The sequence below is a fragment of the Zingiber officinale genome, chromosome 6A (genome assembly GCF_018446385.1).
Source record: "Zingiber officinale cultivar Zhangliang chromosome 6A, Zo_v1.1, whole genome shotgun sequence".
Lineage (NCBI taxonomy): Eukaryota > Viridiplantae > Streptophyta > Magnoliopsida > Zingiberales > Zingiberaceae > Zingiber > Zingiber officinale.
In genome coordinates, this window is record NC_055997.1 from 8,382,542 (window position 1) to 8,398,814 (window position 16,273).

At 42.5% G+C, this 16,273-nt stretch overlaps 1 protein-coding gene across 1 annotated transcript; it reads right to left on the reverse strand.

Annotated features, from left to right (window-relative positions):
* Window positions 1–10,552: 10,552 nt before the first annotated feature.
* On the reverse strand, window positions 10,553–11,954 carry LOC121994587 (UDP-glycosyltransferase 75C1-like). The gene has a single exon (XM_042548572.1). It carries the CDS (start codon window positions 11,945–11,947, stop codon window positions 10,553–10,555), a length of 1,395 nt encoding a protein of 464 aa, XP_042404506.1. The 5' UTR covers window positions 11,948–11,954.
* Between the last annotated feature and the right edge of the window lie 4,319 nt (window positions 11,955–16,273).

A 16,273-nucleotide genomic window follows, 5' to 3' on the forward strand; every position in this document is an offset into this window, starting at 1 on the left:
TTTCTCCATCTCTTGCTTGTGTGGATATACATAGAGGAGTATCTACTTTGATACTCTCGAGATCCGGCGAACCTTGGACGAGCGGGATTAGCGAAGGGCATCGCATCAAGGGTAAAGCTCTTCTCCTTTATAGATCTAGTTTAGATCTAGGCTAGAAACTCGTACTCAAAGTTTTACGTAAATTTTATTTCTTCGCACGGATCCGGTGGCGGGGTTTCGGGGTTTCCGCAACGCAAAAAGCGATTTTTGCGGCCCAAAAAATCCAACAGTGGTATCAGAGCCACGTACGAAGCGCGTACAAGTTTTTGTTTGTATTTTTATGAAAAATATCAGTTCTATAATATTCTGTAAATTTACTGTTTTTATAGATTTTATGGGTATTTTTCTCGTAGAAACGAAGCACAAGAGTTTAGACACTTGTAGGCTTCGACTACCGAGAAATTTTTTTCGAAACGGTAAGGTTTCACCCCAAATCGTTTTTGGACAGCAGGCTAAGGTGCTGTAGAATCGCTTAGGAACACTCGCGATGGTTATATCGCGGGTAGGGGTGCTTCCCCTAACCCCGCAAGGGGCTTCGTTCCGCGATTGCGCCCGAAAATCGCTAAACGGGACCGCCGGGAATTTTTACTCATAAAATCATAAAAATATTAGACAAAAATTACAAAAATTTATGGAAATTACATAATTTAGAATTGTGTATCATTTTATAATGGTCATGGCCCAAAAGACCCCAATTTGATTGGAAATTGTGTTGTAATTCATAATACGGCCTGCGTGCCGTCATGTGATTGTGCGTGTTGTATATTTGATACGCGACCTACGCGTCGTGCCTTTCTATTTATTTATTCCTGTTGTAAATAGTTTTGACTCGAATGTAACTCAAGTTTCACCTTTTGTAATGTATAAAATGAGGCAGTGGAAGGTTCACTCGAGATGAAGTTACGAGGAGGGTGCGAGCAACACAAGGTGGTCAAAGGAAGGAGCTTGAGAAGTTGTTGACCTTAGGTTGACCGTCCGATTTTCTCATTGGCTTGAGAAGATCGTAGTAGGGTCATGACTAATCATAAAATTAATTAATTGCTTGTGTGTGTATATGTGATGCATGCTAGATTAGTAATTAATTAGTGCCTTAACGATTAGATTAGATCTAAGTCACGCACATGATGCACCTCCACGATTAGATTAGATCTAAATCGAGTATATGATACACATCGTCGATTAGATTATATCTCAATCGCGTCAACTCAAAAATATCTACCATGTCGTGATACCTATCACTACCTCGATCACATGTTGTTGTTGAATCTACTAAAGCAGAGCAACACATATTATCTTGGTAGGGTACGGAGGGACAATCTTGGCCCCGCCTATCAACGCATGGGTGAGTAAAAACTCAATTAGATTGAGTACAACTAGTTAAATCAAGTTTAACTATAGGCATTTATCCAATAGTTGGAAGATGGGCCAAAATCACGTTTATATTAACTCTTGGGCGTATTAGCCAAAGCTAACTCGAGTTTTAATATAAATGCGGATCTTGATCCTATATACAAGAGTTTCATAGAGATGTAATTGGTAATTAGTTACCTACCGATCATACTAAGTCTTGGGCGATTTAGCCAAAGCTAACTCAAGACATAGTATGATGTGGATCTTGTCTCACTTGAATTATAGAATTCAGTGGGAGCATCATTTAATTAAAGGCCTAATTAGATGATTAATAGAATATGATATTTATTTTCTATATTTTTTTGTTGTAGATTACCATGTCGTCAAACACGAACTCCTTCTCCCTGCGTTCTGTCCTCGATAAGAACAAGCTCAATGGAGCTAACTTCCTGGACTGGTACAGGAACCTGAGAATCGTTCTCACACAGGAACGAAAATTGTACGTTCTGGAGCAGCCTATTCCCGAGGCACCTCCTGCCACTGCCACACGAGCGGATCGAGATGCTTACAAGAAGCATCAAGATGACGCATTAGATGTGTCCTGTCTAATGCTCGCGACCATGAACTTTGAGCTTCAGAAGCAACATTAGTTGATGGGTGCTTATGATATGGTTGAACATCTGCGTGAACTATATCAAGGACAAGCGAGACACGAGAGATTCGAGATCTCTAAGGCACTGTTTCAGTGCAAGATGCAAGATGGGACTCCTGTAGGCCCATATTTACTCAAGATGATTGGGTACATAGAAAACCTACAGAGGTTGGGATTTCTCCTTGGCCAAGAGCTGGCCACTGACTTGATCTTGCAGTCCTTGCCAGAGAGCTACAGTCAGTTTGTCATGAACTACAACATGAATGAAATTGACAAGCCATTGCCCGAGCTGCTTAGCATGTTAAGAACTGCTGAGCTCAACCTTAAGAAGGTTAAGCCCAACTCTATTCTGATGGTTCAGAAACACAAGGGCAAGGGCAAGCCCAAAGGTAAGGGAAAGTCTCAAGCCAAGGGCAAAGGCAAGGCACTGAAACCCAAAGGAGGGGTTGCCAAGGATGCTACCTGCTTCCACTGCAGTCAGACCGGGCACTGGAAGAGGAACTGCAAAGTTTACCTGGAAGATCTTAAGAAGAAGAGAAGTGAGACTTCCACTTTAGGTATCTATGTTATAGAAGTCAATCTATCTATTTCTTCATCATGGGTATTAGATACCGGATGTGCTTCTCACATTTGTACTAATGTGCAGGCGCTGAGAAATAGTAGGGCATTGACGAAGGGCGAGGTGGACCTACGAGTAGGTAATGGAGCACGGGTTGCTGCTGTTGCTGTAGGAACTTATCATCTATCTCTGCCTTCTGAGCTTGTATTAGAATTAGATGAATGTTGTTATATGTCTGCTTTAACTAAGAACATAATTTCAATTTCTTATTTGGACAAGAAAGGTTTTTCATTTATAATAAAGAACAAATGTTGTTCAGTTTATTTAAATGATATGTTCTATTGTAGTGCATCTCTGATGAATGAGCTCTATATTCTAGACCTTGAGAATCCTATCTATAACATAAGTACCAAGAGGTTCAAGTCAAAAGGCATGAACCAAACCTATATCTGACACTGTCGCTTAGGTCATATAAATGACAAATGCTTATCCCAGCTCCATAAAGATGGTTTTCTGGACTCATTTGATTTCGAATCATATGAGACATGCGAGTCATGCCTACTGGGCAAGATGACCAACACTCCCTTTAGTGGACACAGCGAGAGAGCGATTGACTTGTTAGGACTTATACATAGTGATGTATGTGGTCCTTTCAATGTCGCTGCTAGAGGTGGTTATAGGTACTTCATTACATTTACTGATGACTTCAGTAGATATGGTTATGTGTATATGATGACACATAATCAGAATCCTTTGAAAAGTTCAAAAAATTCAAGAATAAAGTACAAAATCAGCTTGGCAAGAGTATTAATATACTTCGATCAGATCGAGGTGGTGAATACCTTAGCCATGAGTTTCGTAACTATCTAGCTGAGTGTGAGATTCTATCTCAACTCACTCCTCCTGGAACACCACAGTGGAATGGTGTATTGGTGTTTACCATTTTCATGTCACGTGGCACATCAAATTAATAAAAGTTAAGGACTCAATTAACTTAAGTAAATCTCGTGTAATATGGAGTCCCAAGTCGAATCTCACAAGGAAACTAATAGTATAATGTTTGAAATTAGACTAGCATTATTCTCCTTTTGAGGTTTTCTTCTAATAAAATGGGAATGATCAGTTTTGCTTCACATCCTAGATTGCGAATTAAAATGCAACTAATAAATTTGATCTTGAGCAGTAATCAAATCCTAACTAAGGAAAAATAACATAATCTATGACTAAGAAGCTAAAAGGGATATATCAGAAGTGAGATTTCAGAAATGACATGTGCAGCAATTTGATACTAAACTGGAATTGCAGAATTTAAAACTTAAACTGTAACAATAAAAGAGAAAATGGAATCGAATTGCACAAAAGCAATCTAAAGTAACAAAATCAGAACTACACAATTCAGATTTAGAAAACAAGAAGGTTAATAGCAAAATCTAAGAAAGCAATAATGCAGGAATTCATAAATTGCAGGATATGAATTTAAACCGTTTCTAATCAAAGAAACAGATGCAACAGAATTTATTGCAGAAACGAAATTGACTGATTCAAAGAATAGGAATTCAAAAAAAATGAAAACAATATCTCATGAAAACAGAATTTGCAGAAACAATAAACTGTAAAATCTAAATCTAAACCATCTCTATCCAAATCTACTCTTCCAACAAGTCTTTCCTTGCCGTCACACAAGGAACCTGAATGAAAAAGGAACTCTCGACCACCAACTCAGTACAATCTCATCCAGCACCAAAGAAATCCTTCCCGGAAAAGCTGGAAAAGATTAACACTGCCAAGCTTGAAATTCTGCAGATCTGGGATCTAAATTCTCTGGATCGATGCTCTCTGATGGAGGGCAAGCCACTGTCACTAAGGAAATCCTCCGATGATGGCTGAAACAGAGGAATCGCTCATAGATCTAAGCTTCGGGTGGACAAGTGCCGGCGCGTGCAGACAATCAAATCTTGGAAGCCAACAGATGGGAGCTCCAACGCCAACAAGACTCACCGAAGAGTAAATCTGGAAGAAGATGGGGCCGGAATCCTGGAAGAAGCTCGCCGCGGGACGCGAAGCATAGTGCGGAGGAATCGACGAAGAAGCTGGAACACTATAGCTTCTCATTTAAACAGATCTCAGATTTGAACCGACGGCTGAGATTGATTTGGAGCTAAATCAACGGTGAAAGTTTGCCTAAAATATGATCCGAAGGTGCTGATGTTGATCTAGGGTCTGGATCTACTCTCCTGTAGGTCGGATCGATCAGATCATCACTGGATGGCCCAGATCCGCCCAGTCTTAAATGAACGGTCCAAATTTATTCGGCTGGATCAATGGCTGGATGAACTCAGATCTGGATCAAAACTTTTGGATCTTCATAAATGGTTCAGATCTGCTCCCCATTAAGTTGGATCAGCCAGATCTTCAACGGATGATCCAGATCTCTCCTATTCTTGATGAACGGCCCAAATCAACCCAAAGCTTGATCTTCTCGTTTAAATTCCGATCCGAGCCCAATTTCATTCCAAATAGATCCTTTGATGCCTACAAAATAAGAGTTAAATATTAGCATCAAAATAACACCAAAAATAATATGATTTGCAATTAAATCCAAAATCTATGCAATGCACAAAAAATGTAATGTAACCATGATTTAGACTATGAAACTAACATCAAAACCATGCATAAATGAATCAAAATAACACAGTAAAATCATGGTTATCATAAATCAGAATCCTTTGAAAAGTTCAAAGAATTCAAGAATGAAGTACAAAATCAGCTTGGCAAGAGTATTAAGATACTTCGATCAGATCGAGGTGGTGAATACCTTAGCCATGAGTTTCGTAACTATCTAGCTGAGTGTGAGATTCTATCTCAACTCACTCCTCTTGGAACACCACAGTGGAATGGTGTATCCGAAAGGAGGAATCGTACCTTATTAGATATGGTACGATCTATGATGAGTCACACAGATCTTCCCATGTATCTTTGGGGCTATGCTCTAGACACAGCAGCCTTCATACTCAACCGAGTTCCATCTAAGGCTGTAATAAAGACACCATATAGGATATGGACTGGGAGAGATGCCCAGGTGTCTTTTATGAGAATTTGGGGTTGTGAGGCTTACGTTAGACGTCAAGTCTCGGACAAACTAGGACCCAAATCCGACAAGTACTATTTCATTGGATATCCCAAGGAAACGAAGGGATATTACTTCTACATTCCCAGTCAACACAAGATAGTTGTGACTAAGACTCGGGCATTTCTAGAATGAGATTTTGTTTCTAGAAAGACTAGTGGGAGTACGTTCGATCTTGAAGAAGTTCAAGATGTGGACCATAGCACTGAAGCCTTGATGGAAGTTGAACTGGAATCATAAAGTGTTGTGGATGATGTTGTTCCACAAGGAGTTGAGGAACCATAACCAGTTCAAGTAGACCTACCTCTTCGCAGGTCTGATAGGGTACGTCGTCAGCCTGAGAGATACTCATTTCTCTTGTCTGACCATGATGACGTTGTGCTCATTGAGGATGAGCCTACCTCCTATCAGGAAGCTGTGATGAGACCAGATTCTGAGAAATGGCTAGAGGCCATGAGATCCGAGATGGAATCCATATACACTAACCAAGTATGGACTTTGGTTGATCCACCTGAAGGGGTCAAACCCATTGGGTGTAAGTGGGTCTTTAAGAGAAAGACTGACATGGATGAACTTATTTATAAGGGTCGCTTGGTAGCTAAAGGTTTCAAGCAAATTCATGGTATTGACTATGATGAAACCTTTTCTCCAATAGCGATGTTTAAGTCCATTCGGATTATGCTTGCTATTGCAGCGTACCACGATTATGAGATCTGGTAGATGGATGTCAAAACCGCGTTTTTGAATGGAAACCTGCTCAAGGATGTGTACATGACACAACCTGAGGGTTTTGTAGATCCACAGCATACTGGCAGAGTATGCAAGCTGCATAGGTCCATTTATGGACTAAAGCAAGCTTCTCGGAGCTGGAATCTTCGATTCGATGATGCGATCAAACAGTTTGGTTTCATCAAGAATGAAGATAAACCTTGTATCTACAAGAAGGTTGTAGGGAACACAGTTGTCTTCCTTATATTATATGTGGATGACATACTACTCAGTGGGAAAGACATCCCTTTGCTGCAGTCTGTCAAGACTTAGCTAGGGACTTGTTTCTCTATGAAGGACTTAGGTGAAACATCCTGCATTCTAGGCATACAGATCTATAGAGATAGATCTAAGAGATTACTTGGCCTAAGTCAGAATACATACATTGACAAGGTATTACTTCGGTTTGCCATGCAGAACTCCAAGAAGGGATTTCTGCCGATGTCACATGGCGTGAGTCTTTCGAAGACTCAAAGTCCTTCTAGAGAGGAGAGAGACCGCATGGATCAGATCCCTTATGCTTTAGCCATAAGATCTATCATGTATGCCATGCTATCTACTCGTCCTGATGTCTCGTATGCTTTGAGCATGACGAGCAGATACCAGTCAAATCCAGGTGAAAGTTACTGATAGCGGTCAAAAATATTCTTAAGTACTTGAGAAGGACTAAAGAATATTTCTTGATATATGGAGGCGATGATAAGCTAGCTGTAAAGGGTTACAGTGATGCTAGCTTCCAAACTGATCAGGATGATTATCGCTCGCAGTCAGGGTTCATGTTTTACATAAATGGTGGTGCTGTGAGCTGGAAGAGTTCAAAGCAGGACACAATCGTTGATTCTACAACAGAGACCGAGTATATTGCTGTATCAGAAGCAGCAAAGGAGGCAGTTTGGATCCGCAAGTTCATTACTGAGGTTGGGGTGGTTCCTAGCATAGTGGTGTTTACCATTTTCATGTCACATGGCACATCAAATTAATAAAAGTTAAGGACTCAATTAACTTTAGTAAATCTCGTGTAATATGGAGTCCCAAGTCGAATCTCACAAGGAAACTAATAGTAGAATGTTTGAAATTAGACTAGCATTATTCTCCTTTTGAGGTTTTCTTCTGATAAAATGGGAATGATCAGTTTTGCTTCACATCCTAGATTGCGAATTAAAATGCAACTAATAAATCTGATCTTGAGCAGTAATCAAATCCTAACTAAGGAAAAAAAATAACATAATCTATGACTAAGAAGCTAAAAAGGGATATATCAGAAATGAGATTTCAGAAATGACATGTGCAACAATTTGATACTAAACTGGAATTGCAGAAATTAAAGCTCAAACTGTAACAATAAAAGAGAAAATGGAATTGAATTGCACAAAAGCAATCTAAAGTAACAAAATCATAACTACACAATTCAGATTTAGAAAACAAGAAGGTTAATAGCAAAATCTAAGAAAGCAATAATGCAGGAATTCATAAATTGCAGGATATGAATCTAAACCATTTCTAATCAAAGAAACAGATGCAACAGAATTTATTGCAGAAACAATAAACTGTAAAATCTAAATCTAAACCATCTCCCATCAAAACTACTCCCCTAACAAGTCTTCCCTTGCTACAACACAAGCTAATTGAATGAAAACTTCAACTCAATTCAATCTCTTCCAGCACCAAGGAAAACTTTCCTGGAAAAGCCAGTGAAGATTGGAACTGCACAGCTCGAAATTTTGCAGATCTTGAATCCGATTTCTCTGGATCGATGCTCTCTGATAGAGAGCAAACCACTATCACCGAAGAATTCCCCTGATGATGGGTGAAACAGAAGACATACGAACAGATTTGAGCTCCGGAGAGAAGTTCGCCGGCGCGTGCAAAAGATCCGAGCCTAGAAGCAAAAGAATGGAAGCTCCAACGCCAATTAAACTCGTTGAGAAGTAGATCTGAAGGATGATGGGGCCGAAATCCTGAAGAAAACGCCGGGACACGGAGCTGAGCGCGGAGGAATCAACGAAGAAGCTGGAACACTGTAGCTTCTTATTTAAACAGATCTCAGATTTGAACCGACGGCTGAGATTAATTTGGAGCTAAATCAACGGTGAAAGTTTGCCTAAAATATGATCCGAAGGTGCTGATGTTGATCTAGGGTCTGGATCTACTCTCCTGTAGGTCGGATCAATCAGATCATCACTAAAACGTCCCTTAAACTATCTTAATTGAGTCTTTTTTTTTAAAGGATGTAGTTAGATAATCCAACCAAACCACTAGTGGTTCATACATACTTAGCATGAATACTGAGACTAAATCTTTTATTACAGAAATTCAAATTAACGCGGAACATAAACTAGTAGATCTTCTTATTGTGCTACCTCTGTCCTAAGCCTACTTATTGGTAGGAAGTAAGCACAACTAATGAATACCAGAATCTTACATATAACTATAAAAATTATCATGATGAGAAGTAAGAGTAAATGAAAGTACAACTTAACCAATTCCGAAACCTTCCATGTAACCTATAAAATTATCGTGATAGGAAGTAAGCACACTAAGCTAAATCCTGAAATCTTACATGTAACCTATAAAATCATCATGATAAGAAGTAAGAATATACCCAAGTGCAACTAAACAAATTCTGAAATCTCATATGTAACCTATAAGATCATCATGCTAAGAATAAAAAAGAACAAGAGCACAACTAAACATATTCCAAAATCTTATCTAATCAACCATGACATCTAAACATCCCTAGTTTATAGGAACTAATTAATACATGCTATGAGGTGTAGAACGCCCCTTTGTCCCTTTGATTCCTTGCTACCAAACCTTTCCTTCTTATCCTCCCCTTAGAGCTTGAACCGGTAGAAAAATCTAAGGTGAGAGAGAGCTTAGGGACAGTGGTTTTAGGAGGGGTTTAGGGCTTTGGGAAGTAGCCAAAAATCCAAGGTGAGGAATGCATTATATAGGTTTTGCTATGTCTAATCCATATTTGAACAATTCATTAAGGGGGCGCTTGATTCGGGTAAGGGAATGAGAATGAGAATAGGAATGATTGCAAATATTAATGAAATGAGAATGATTTTCATACCTCTCATATTACTCAATAATGGTCCATTCCTATATTTAGAGGAATGAATCTGTGGGTCCTACCATTATTTCCCCAAACCAAGCACCAAGTTTCATTACATTCTCATTCCAAATCCCCCAAACAAGCAGCCCTTAAGTCATATAAATCTTATATATACTAAGTCATATAAATTATTATACACAATAAAATTTATAACCATGAGTTATATAAATTTTCATATACATACTAACTCATATAAATTTTTATATACATAATAAAAATTTATATTCATGGATTATATAAACTTTTATGCATACTATAAATTTTATATACATATTTGGATATATAATAAATTTTATACATATTTATATCCAATTATTTTCTTAATATAATTGATGAATCCAAATTCCATAAACTGAATTAATTAAATCTAATTAAACCTATCCATTTAATTAATCAATACTAACTAAATCTGAATTAATCAAATAAATCCTTTTAATTAAGATAATTTAATTTCAGACACTACAAAAGAGTTATGGCGGATGATGCAAGAGCTAAGAAATTCATCGTGAATTAATTTTTGGATTATAAGATGATTAATTTTAAAACGTTGATCAGTCAAATTCAGAAGTTTCAAATGATCCAATTAGATTCACTCAAAAAATATGATTTCAAATAAAACTTTCTAAGCGACTACTATCAAGAAAAAAAATTATCTCCCAGTTGAAAAAACCTTAAAACTATTTAAAACATAAATAAGAAGATAAATATAAAAAAACTTATTACTAGACTTTAAATTGAAGGAGAAACCAAGCATTTCTGAGAGAGAATTGTTCTCCCGTGTTATTATGATAGCTCGAAACGGACAATATATCTTTGAGTGATAAATTACTCAAAAAATATGATATTTAGAATTACAACTAATAACAATAATATTAATTATTATTATTGTTATGTTTTTTATCAAAATAACAATAATTTTATTAGCATCAACGTCATCTCTTACAGTCGGATACCAAGGAACGCCCTCAGATTTCGATCGGACGACCCTCCTTCGCTCACTGCCACCCTAGCTCTCTCCTTCCACTCCCGCGCTCGCTTCCGCATCCCCTCGCCGCTCTCTTCCCCCATCACCGCCTCCACGGATCGCCTCAGCTCCTCGGCCGCTACCACCCCGTCGGCTCCGATCTCCGCCGTGACCCCTGTCCCCCATTCATCCTTCGCCATCTTCGCGTTCGGCAACTGGTCCGACAGCCGCGGCACGCCCACGGTCGGCACTCCGCAAGCCAAGCTCTCCAGCGTCGAGTTCCACCCGCAGTGCGTCACGAAGCACCCCACCGCCGCGTGCGACAGCACCCGCACCTGCGCGCACCACTCCACCACCATTCCCCGCGGCCCCTCCAGCTCCAACCCGGCAGCCCCCGCAGCCTCCCGGGCGTCCTTCCGCACTACCCACAGGTACGGCCGCCCAGTAGCCTCCAGACCCGCCGCCAGCTTCTCCAGCTCCAGCACAGAGCAGCGATGCAAACTCCCGAAGGACACGTACACCACCGACCGCTCCGGCTTCGCGTCCAGCCACTCTCCGTACCCCTTATCGTCCGCCTTGAATATGTCGCCGCCGGAGGACGACCACGAGGGGATGAGCGGTCCGATGGTGAGAATCTCGACCTCCGGCACCGCCGCGATAGCCCTAGGCTCCAGCTCGTCAAACGTGTTGACGAGGATCCTCGGCCGTAACAAAGACGGCGCGTTCCTCTCCCAGTCAAGCACCGCGAAACCCTCGCGCAGCGTCGTGAAGACGGAGTTAAGCGGGTGGTCAGCTGGCGCAGTGAGGAACGAGGGGAGGTCGCGGATCTGAAGCGGAGGAAGGCCCGGGAGGGTGACAACAAAGCTAGGGTCCTCGCGGTGGGCGTCGACAAGGGCGCCGTAGCCGTGGAAGTAGTGATAGTAGATGGCGAAGATGGCGGCGGGCTGGATCCAGTAGTGGAAGGAGGGGATGCCGTGGTCCCGGGCAACATCGGCGGCCCATGGGAGGAGCATGGTGTAGAGGACGCAGGTAACAGGGCGTCCGTCGGCGGCAAGGTCGGCAATGAGTCTGGAGAAGGTGCGGGAGCCGGAGGCCTTGAACTCGACCATGTAGCGGTTGAATCCTAGGGCGCCGCCGGTGACGCCGTCGTCGAAGCCGTCGGAGTAAGGGGCGTAGGTGAGGAGATCGTCGGAGTGTGAGTCAGGGGAGGAGGGGAACATGCGGCGGTGGGCGGAGAGCGAGGTGGAGAACGTGACGTGGGCGTCGGGGGCGACGCTGGCAAGGTGCTTGGCGAGGTGGAGGGCGGGATTGATGTGGCCCTGGAAGGGGAAGGTTGCCACCAAGTAGTGCTGCCGCCGCTTCAACTCCATTGACGGGGACAATAGCAACGATCCGTGCAGGAGCTCAGCTGATGGCTCTATTCAAAAGATATGTTAGAGAGTTTTATAATATTCTCTCACGTTAAGGGAAGATTGTTAACTTTGAGAATAAAAAATGTGAAGAAAAAGAATCTTTAAAAGTTTTTTTTTTATAGAAAATATAAAATAAAATTATTTAATCCTCCTGAGATGCAACTTCCATTTGATAGGAGAGATAATTATTTATCCGTTAATAGTTAAATATTAATTGTATTATAACCGGTAAGTATATCAAGTAATTAATAGTTACTATGACAACCAATTAATGGTTGATAAACTAATTTGTCAATTAATGGTTGATAAACTAATCAAAAGAGGTTGATTTACAACCAAAAAATGATTGGTGGCTGGCCAACAAATGAATTATATAACGATGGATTTATAGCTGTATTATTATCTTCCTTATTTTCAATATTCCCCCTCAAATTTGGCTAATAGATATCCATGGAACCTAACTTGATAAGGATATTCTGCATATGGTTAACTTTAATCCCTTTAGTGAAGATGTGAGCAAGTTGCTCATGATTTGGTATATAAAGAGTGATTATAATTTTGTCTTCTATCTTTTGACGCATAAAGTGACAATCGATTTCAATATTTTTGGTTCGCTTATGAAAGAATGGATTTAATGCAATATGGATGGTTGATTGGTTGTTGCAATATAGTTTAATAGGAGTTGTGACCATAAATCCCAGCTCTTCGACTAAAGCCTTCAACTAGACTATTTCACTAGTTGCAATTGCCATTGCCATATGATACGGTGCATAATGGTAGGGTCCGGTCGTCAGAAGTTAAGAGGACGTGACAGTCAGAAGTCAAGGAGATGTGACAGTCAGAAGTCAAAGGGGTGTGGCAGTCAGAAGTCAAGGAGATATAACAGTCAGAAGTCAAGGGGACGTGACAGTTAACATATGAAGTAAGACCACCTGGGGTCATGCGGCGTATAAAGCCAGGGCGGGGTTTACCGGTCAGAAAACCAGGTCTGCGACATGACGCGTGATTAAGGCAAACCCTGACCTATCTTCACCGATCGTGTTTCCTCAAGCTAGCCCGCGTAAACAGACTTATCATTCTCGGCCAAGTCTAAATCATAAAAGCAGGAAGAAAGGGACTCCAATCACACCCCTCCGTCCATCCAGTCTGTTCATTAACACTTAGCGGACCGACCCGGGCTGCCTCGATCACACCTGGGCATGATAGAAAGCGCTACGCGACAACTGGTAAGGGAATCGTAACCACTTGTCAGAGAATAACTACTCATGTCAAGGAATATTCCAACGGTTGGGGTCATCTGCAAATAGAACTTTTCTCCAGTCTATAGGAGAAAACCACGTGCCCTCCACCACCCGACAAAGTCCTGACACCTGACACCCTCTAGCAGGGGTCAGTCTCTAGAAGGTACGCACTGTCATATAAAAAGAGACGTCCTCTCCCTTGCGCAGGTACACTCACTCGCACACTTGTCTCCTACTTTTCTTCTTCCTTTGTACACTATTTTTCTGGGGGAAAAGTACCTGATTTGAGCATCGGAGGACCTACTCCGAGGACCTTTTCCCTGGTTCTCGGTCTCTAATGTTCCGTGTGATTGTCTGAGTATATGCAGAGTTCTAGTATCGCCGGCTCAGGCCCAGCAGTCCTTCAGGGCCACGTGGGGGTCCATTCTTTGAAGCCCATACGACCGCAGCATCCCAGTCTCCTCCCCGTCAATGCTTGTGACACTTCATCCGGCCTTTATCCAACTCAGATTTCGGACATGATCAATTTGCGCCGTTTGTGGGAACTTTCTTCACCTGTTCTGGAGCGTAAAGATGGAGGACACCAGAAGAATCAACGTAACCATGACAGCGGGAGAGTATGAATTGTTCAAGGAAGACAAGAGGCGGGCAGCCTCCTAAAAACAGACCACCGCTTCTCGACTATACAAGATGCCGACAGTTTCTAAAGATCTGACTCACGTTTCTAACAGAGGGTCCAAAAGAAAATAACCCAAAGAGTTTCCCCCGGCCTTCTATCGGGAGTCGGGCCTCGATTATTATCATAAGGGCCCAGACAGCTATAACAAGAAAGAGCAACTACAGTCTTCTATAGTGGAAAGCTCCCCACCCAGGGATTCGAAGAAGGGTAAAGCTATAGTCCTCAGGGAGGAGCCTATAGTGGAGCTTGAGGAGCAAGTGTCCTTCTCTACAAGGGTACTTGAGGAAAAGCTACCCAAGGGGTACAAGCTTCTGGCCATCGGAGAATATGATAGTAGCAAGGACCCGGAGGATCATCTCAGTAAGTTTAGGAATGCTTCCCTATTGCATCAGTATAGTGATGCTATCAAGTGCCGAGTGTTCCTAAACACTCTATCCGGCTCGACACAGAAATGGTTTGATGGATTGTCGAATGGGTCCATCACCTGTTTTCATGATTTCAAGACTGTCTTCCTGCGTCACTTCACCAGCAGCATGAAGTACCAAAAGACAGATCACTGTCTCTTGGCCCTCAAGCAAGGGTCAACTGAGCTCTTAAGGAGTTATATCAGGCACTTCAATCAGATAGCTCAGGATGTTCCATCCGCTACCTCCAAAATATTAATGAGTGTCTTCTCCCACGGACTGATAGAGAGGGAGTTCTTTTGAGACCTCATTTGAGATCCTGTAAAGAACTTCGATGAAATGCTAGGGAGAACCGCTAATTACATCAACATGGAGGAAGCTTAAACGGCTCGACAGAAAGCAGACAAGGCGCCTGCTTCCACCAACAAACTAGAGAAGAGGTCACCTCAACCGCCAACCCAACCTCTTCCGCACGCCCAGGATGTCAGACCGAACTTTTCACCCGGTCAAGATCCTCGGTTGGCCCAGCGCGTGGCTGCTGTCCAGGCCCCGCGGTCGGGTCTCTGGGGCCCTTGTTACTGTACTTATCACTGGTCCCACACCCACGCCACGAGAGACTGCTTCCAGTTCGCTCGTGGCTCCCGGCGTGAGGCCAAGCTAGGCCTTCCCCCACCTGAACTCGCGCCCAAGCTTCAACGGTTGGTGGATGGCCAACATGCTGCCACGGGTCTGGCAGGTAAACCCTGGCCTGATAACACCGGGCAGGGAAGTCAGCAGCCTGGTCGAAACCAGGAGTCAGGAGAGGCTTAGGAGGAAGAAAACCGGAGCAACACGGCCGTCCAAGAGATCGACATGATCTCCGGGGGGGCCCACAGACGGAGATTACGCCAGGGCACGAAAATCTCATAAGCGTCGTCTAGAGATACATGCTGTAGGATGTAACATGGAGCAAGCTGTCAGGCCTATAATTAGCTTTGGGCCATAGGATCTAGAGGGGCTGGAGCTTACGCATAATGACGCTCTCATAATTAAGGCCGTTATAGCCAACAGTCGTGTGGCCAGAGTTTTCGTAGATACTAGGAGCTCTTTCAACGTGCTGTGCATGGCCAGAGTTTTCGTAGATACCGGGAGCTTTGTCAACGTGTTGTTCAAAAGTACGTTGGAGAACATGCAAATTGATGCCAATGAGCTTCAACCTGTGGCTACTTTATTGTACGGCTTCACTGGCAATGAGGTACATCCCATGGGCCAGATTAAGCTAGCCATATATTTGGGTAGTGAACCTCTGGTGTAGACAAGGAGCACCTTCATAGTCATGGATTCGCCTTCCTCATATAACGTTATCCTAGGGAGATTGACTCTGCACGAGTTCTGGGCAGTAGTCTCTACTTTTCACCAAAAGATCAAATTCCCTGTAGGAGAACGGGTTGGGGAAGTCAAGGGAGAGCAATTGGTCTCTCGCAGATGCTATATAGACATGGTGAAGGTGGAGGCTCGTAAGACCCAAAGAACCCAGGATGGCAGGATCCACGTCATCCAAGAGAAGCCTTTACCTATAGCAGAGGAGCCTATCCCTTGGGAGGAGGTTCAGCTATATCCTGAATGCCCTGAAAGCCTCACTCGCATATCCAGCGACTTGCCCATTAAGGTCAAGACAGACTTGGTCCAGTGCTTGACTTGCAATAAGGATGTCTTTGCTTGGTCCCCTGAAGAGCTACCCGGAATCAAGCCCAAAGTGGCCGAACATAAGTTACATCTTCTGCCTGACTCCCAACCGGTTAAGTAGAAGAAGAGGAATTTCTCGGCCGAGCAAAATAAGATCATCCGAGCTAAGGTGGATCAGCTCAGGAAGGCAGGTCATGTTAGAGATGTACAGTTCTCGTCCTGGCTCTCTAATGTGGTCCTGGTTTCTAAGCCCAATAATAAGTGGAGGGTTTGCATCGACTTTCGCGACCTCAAC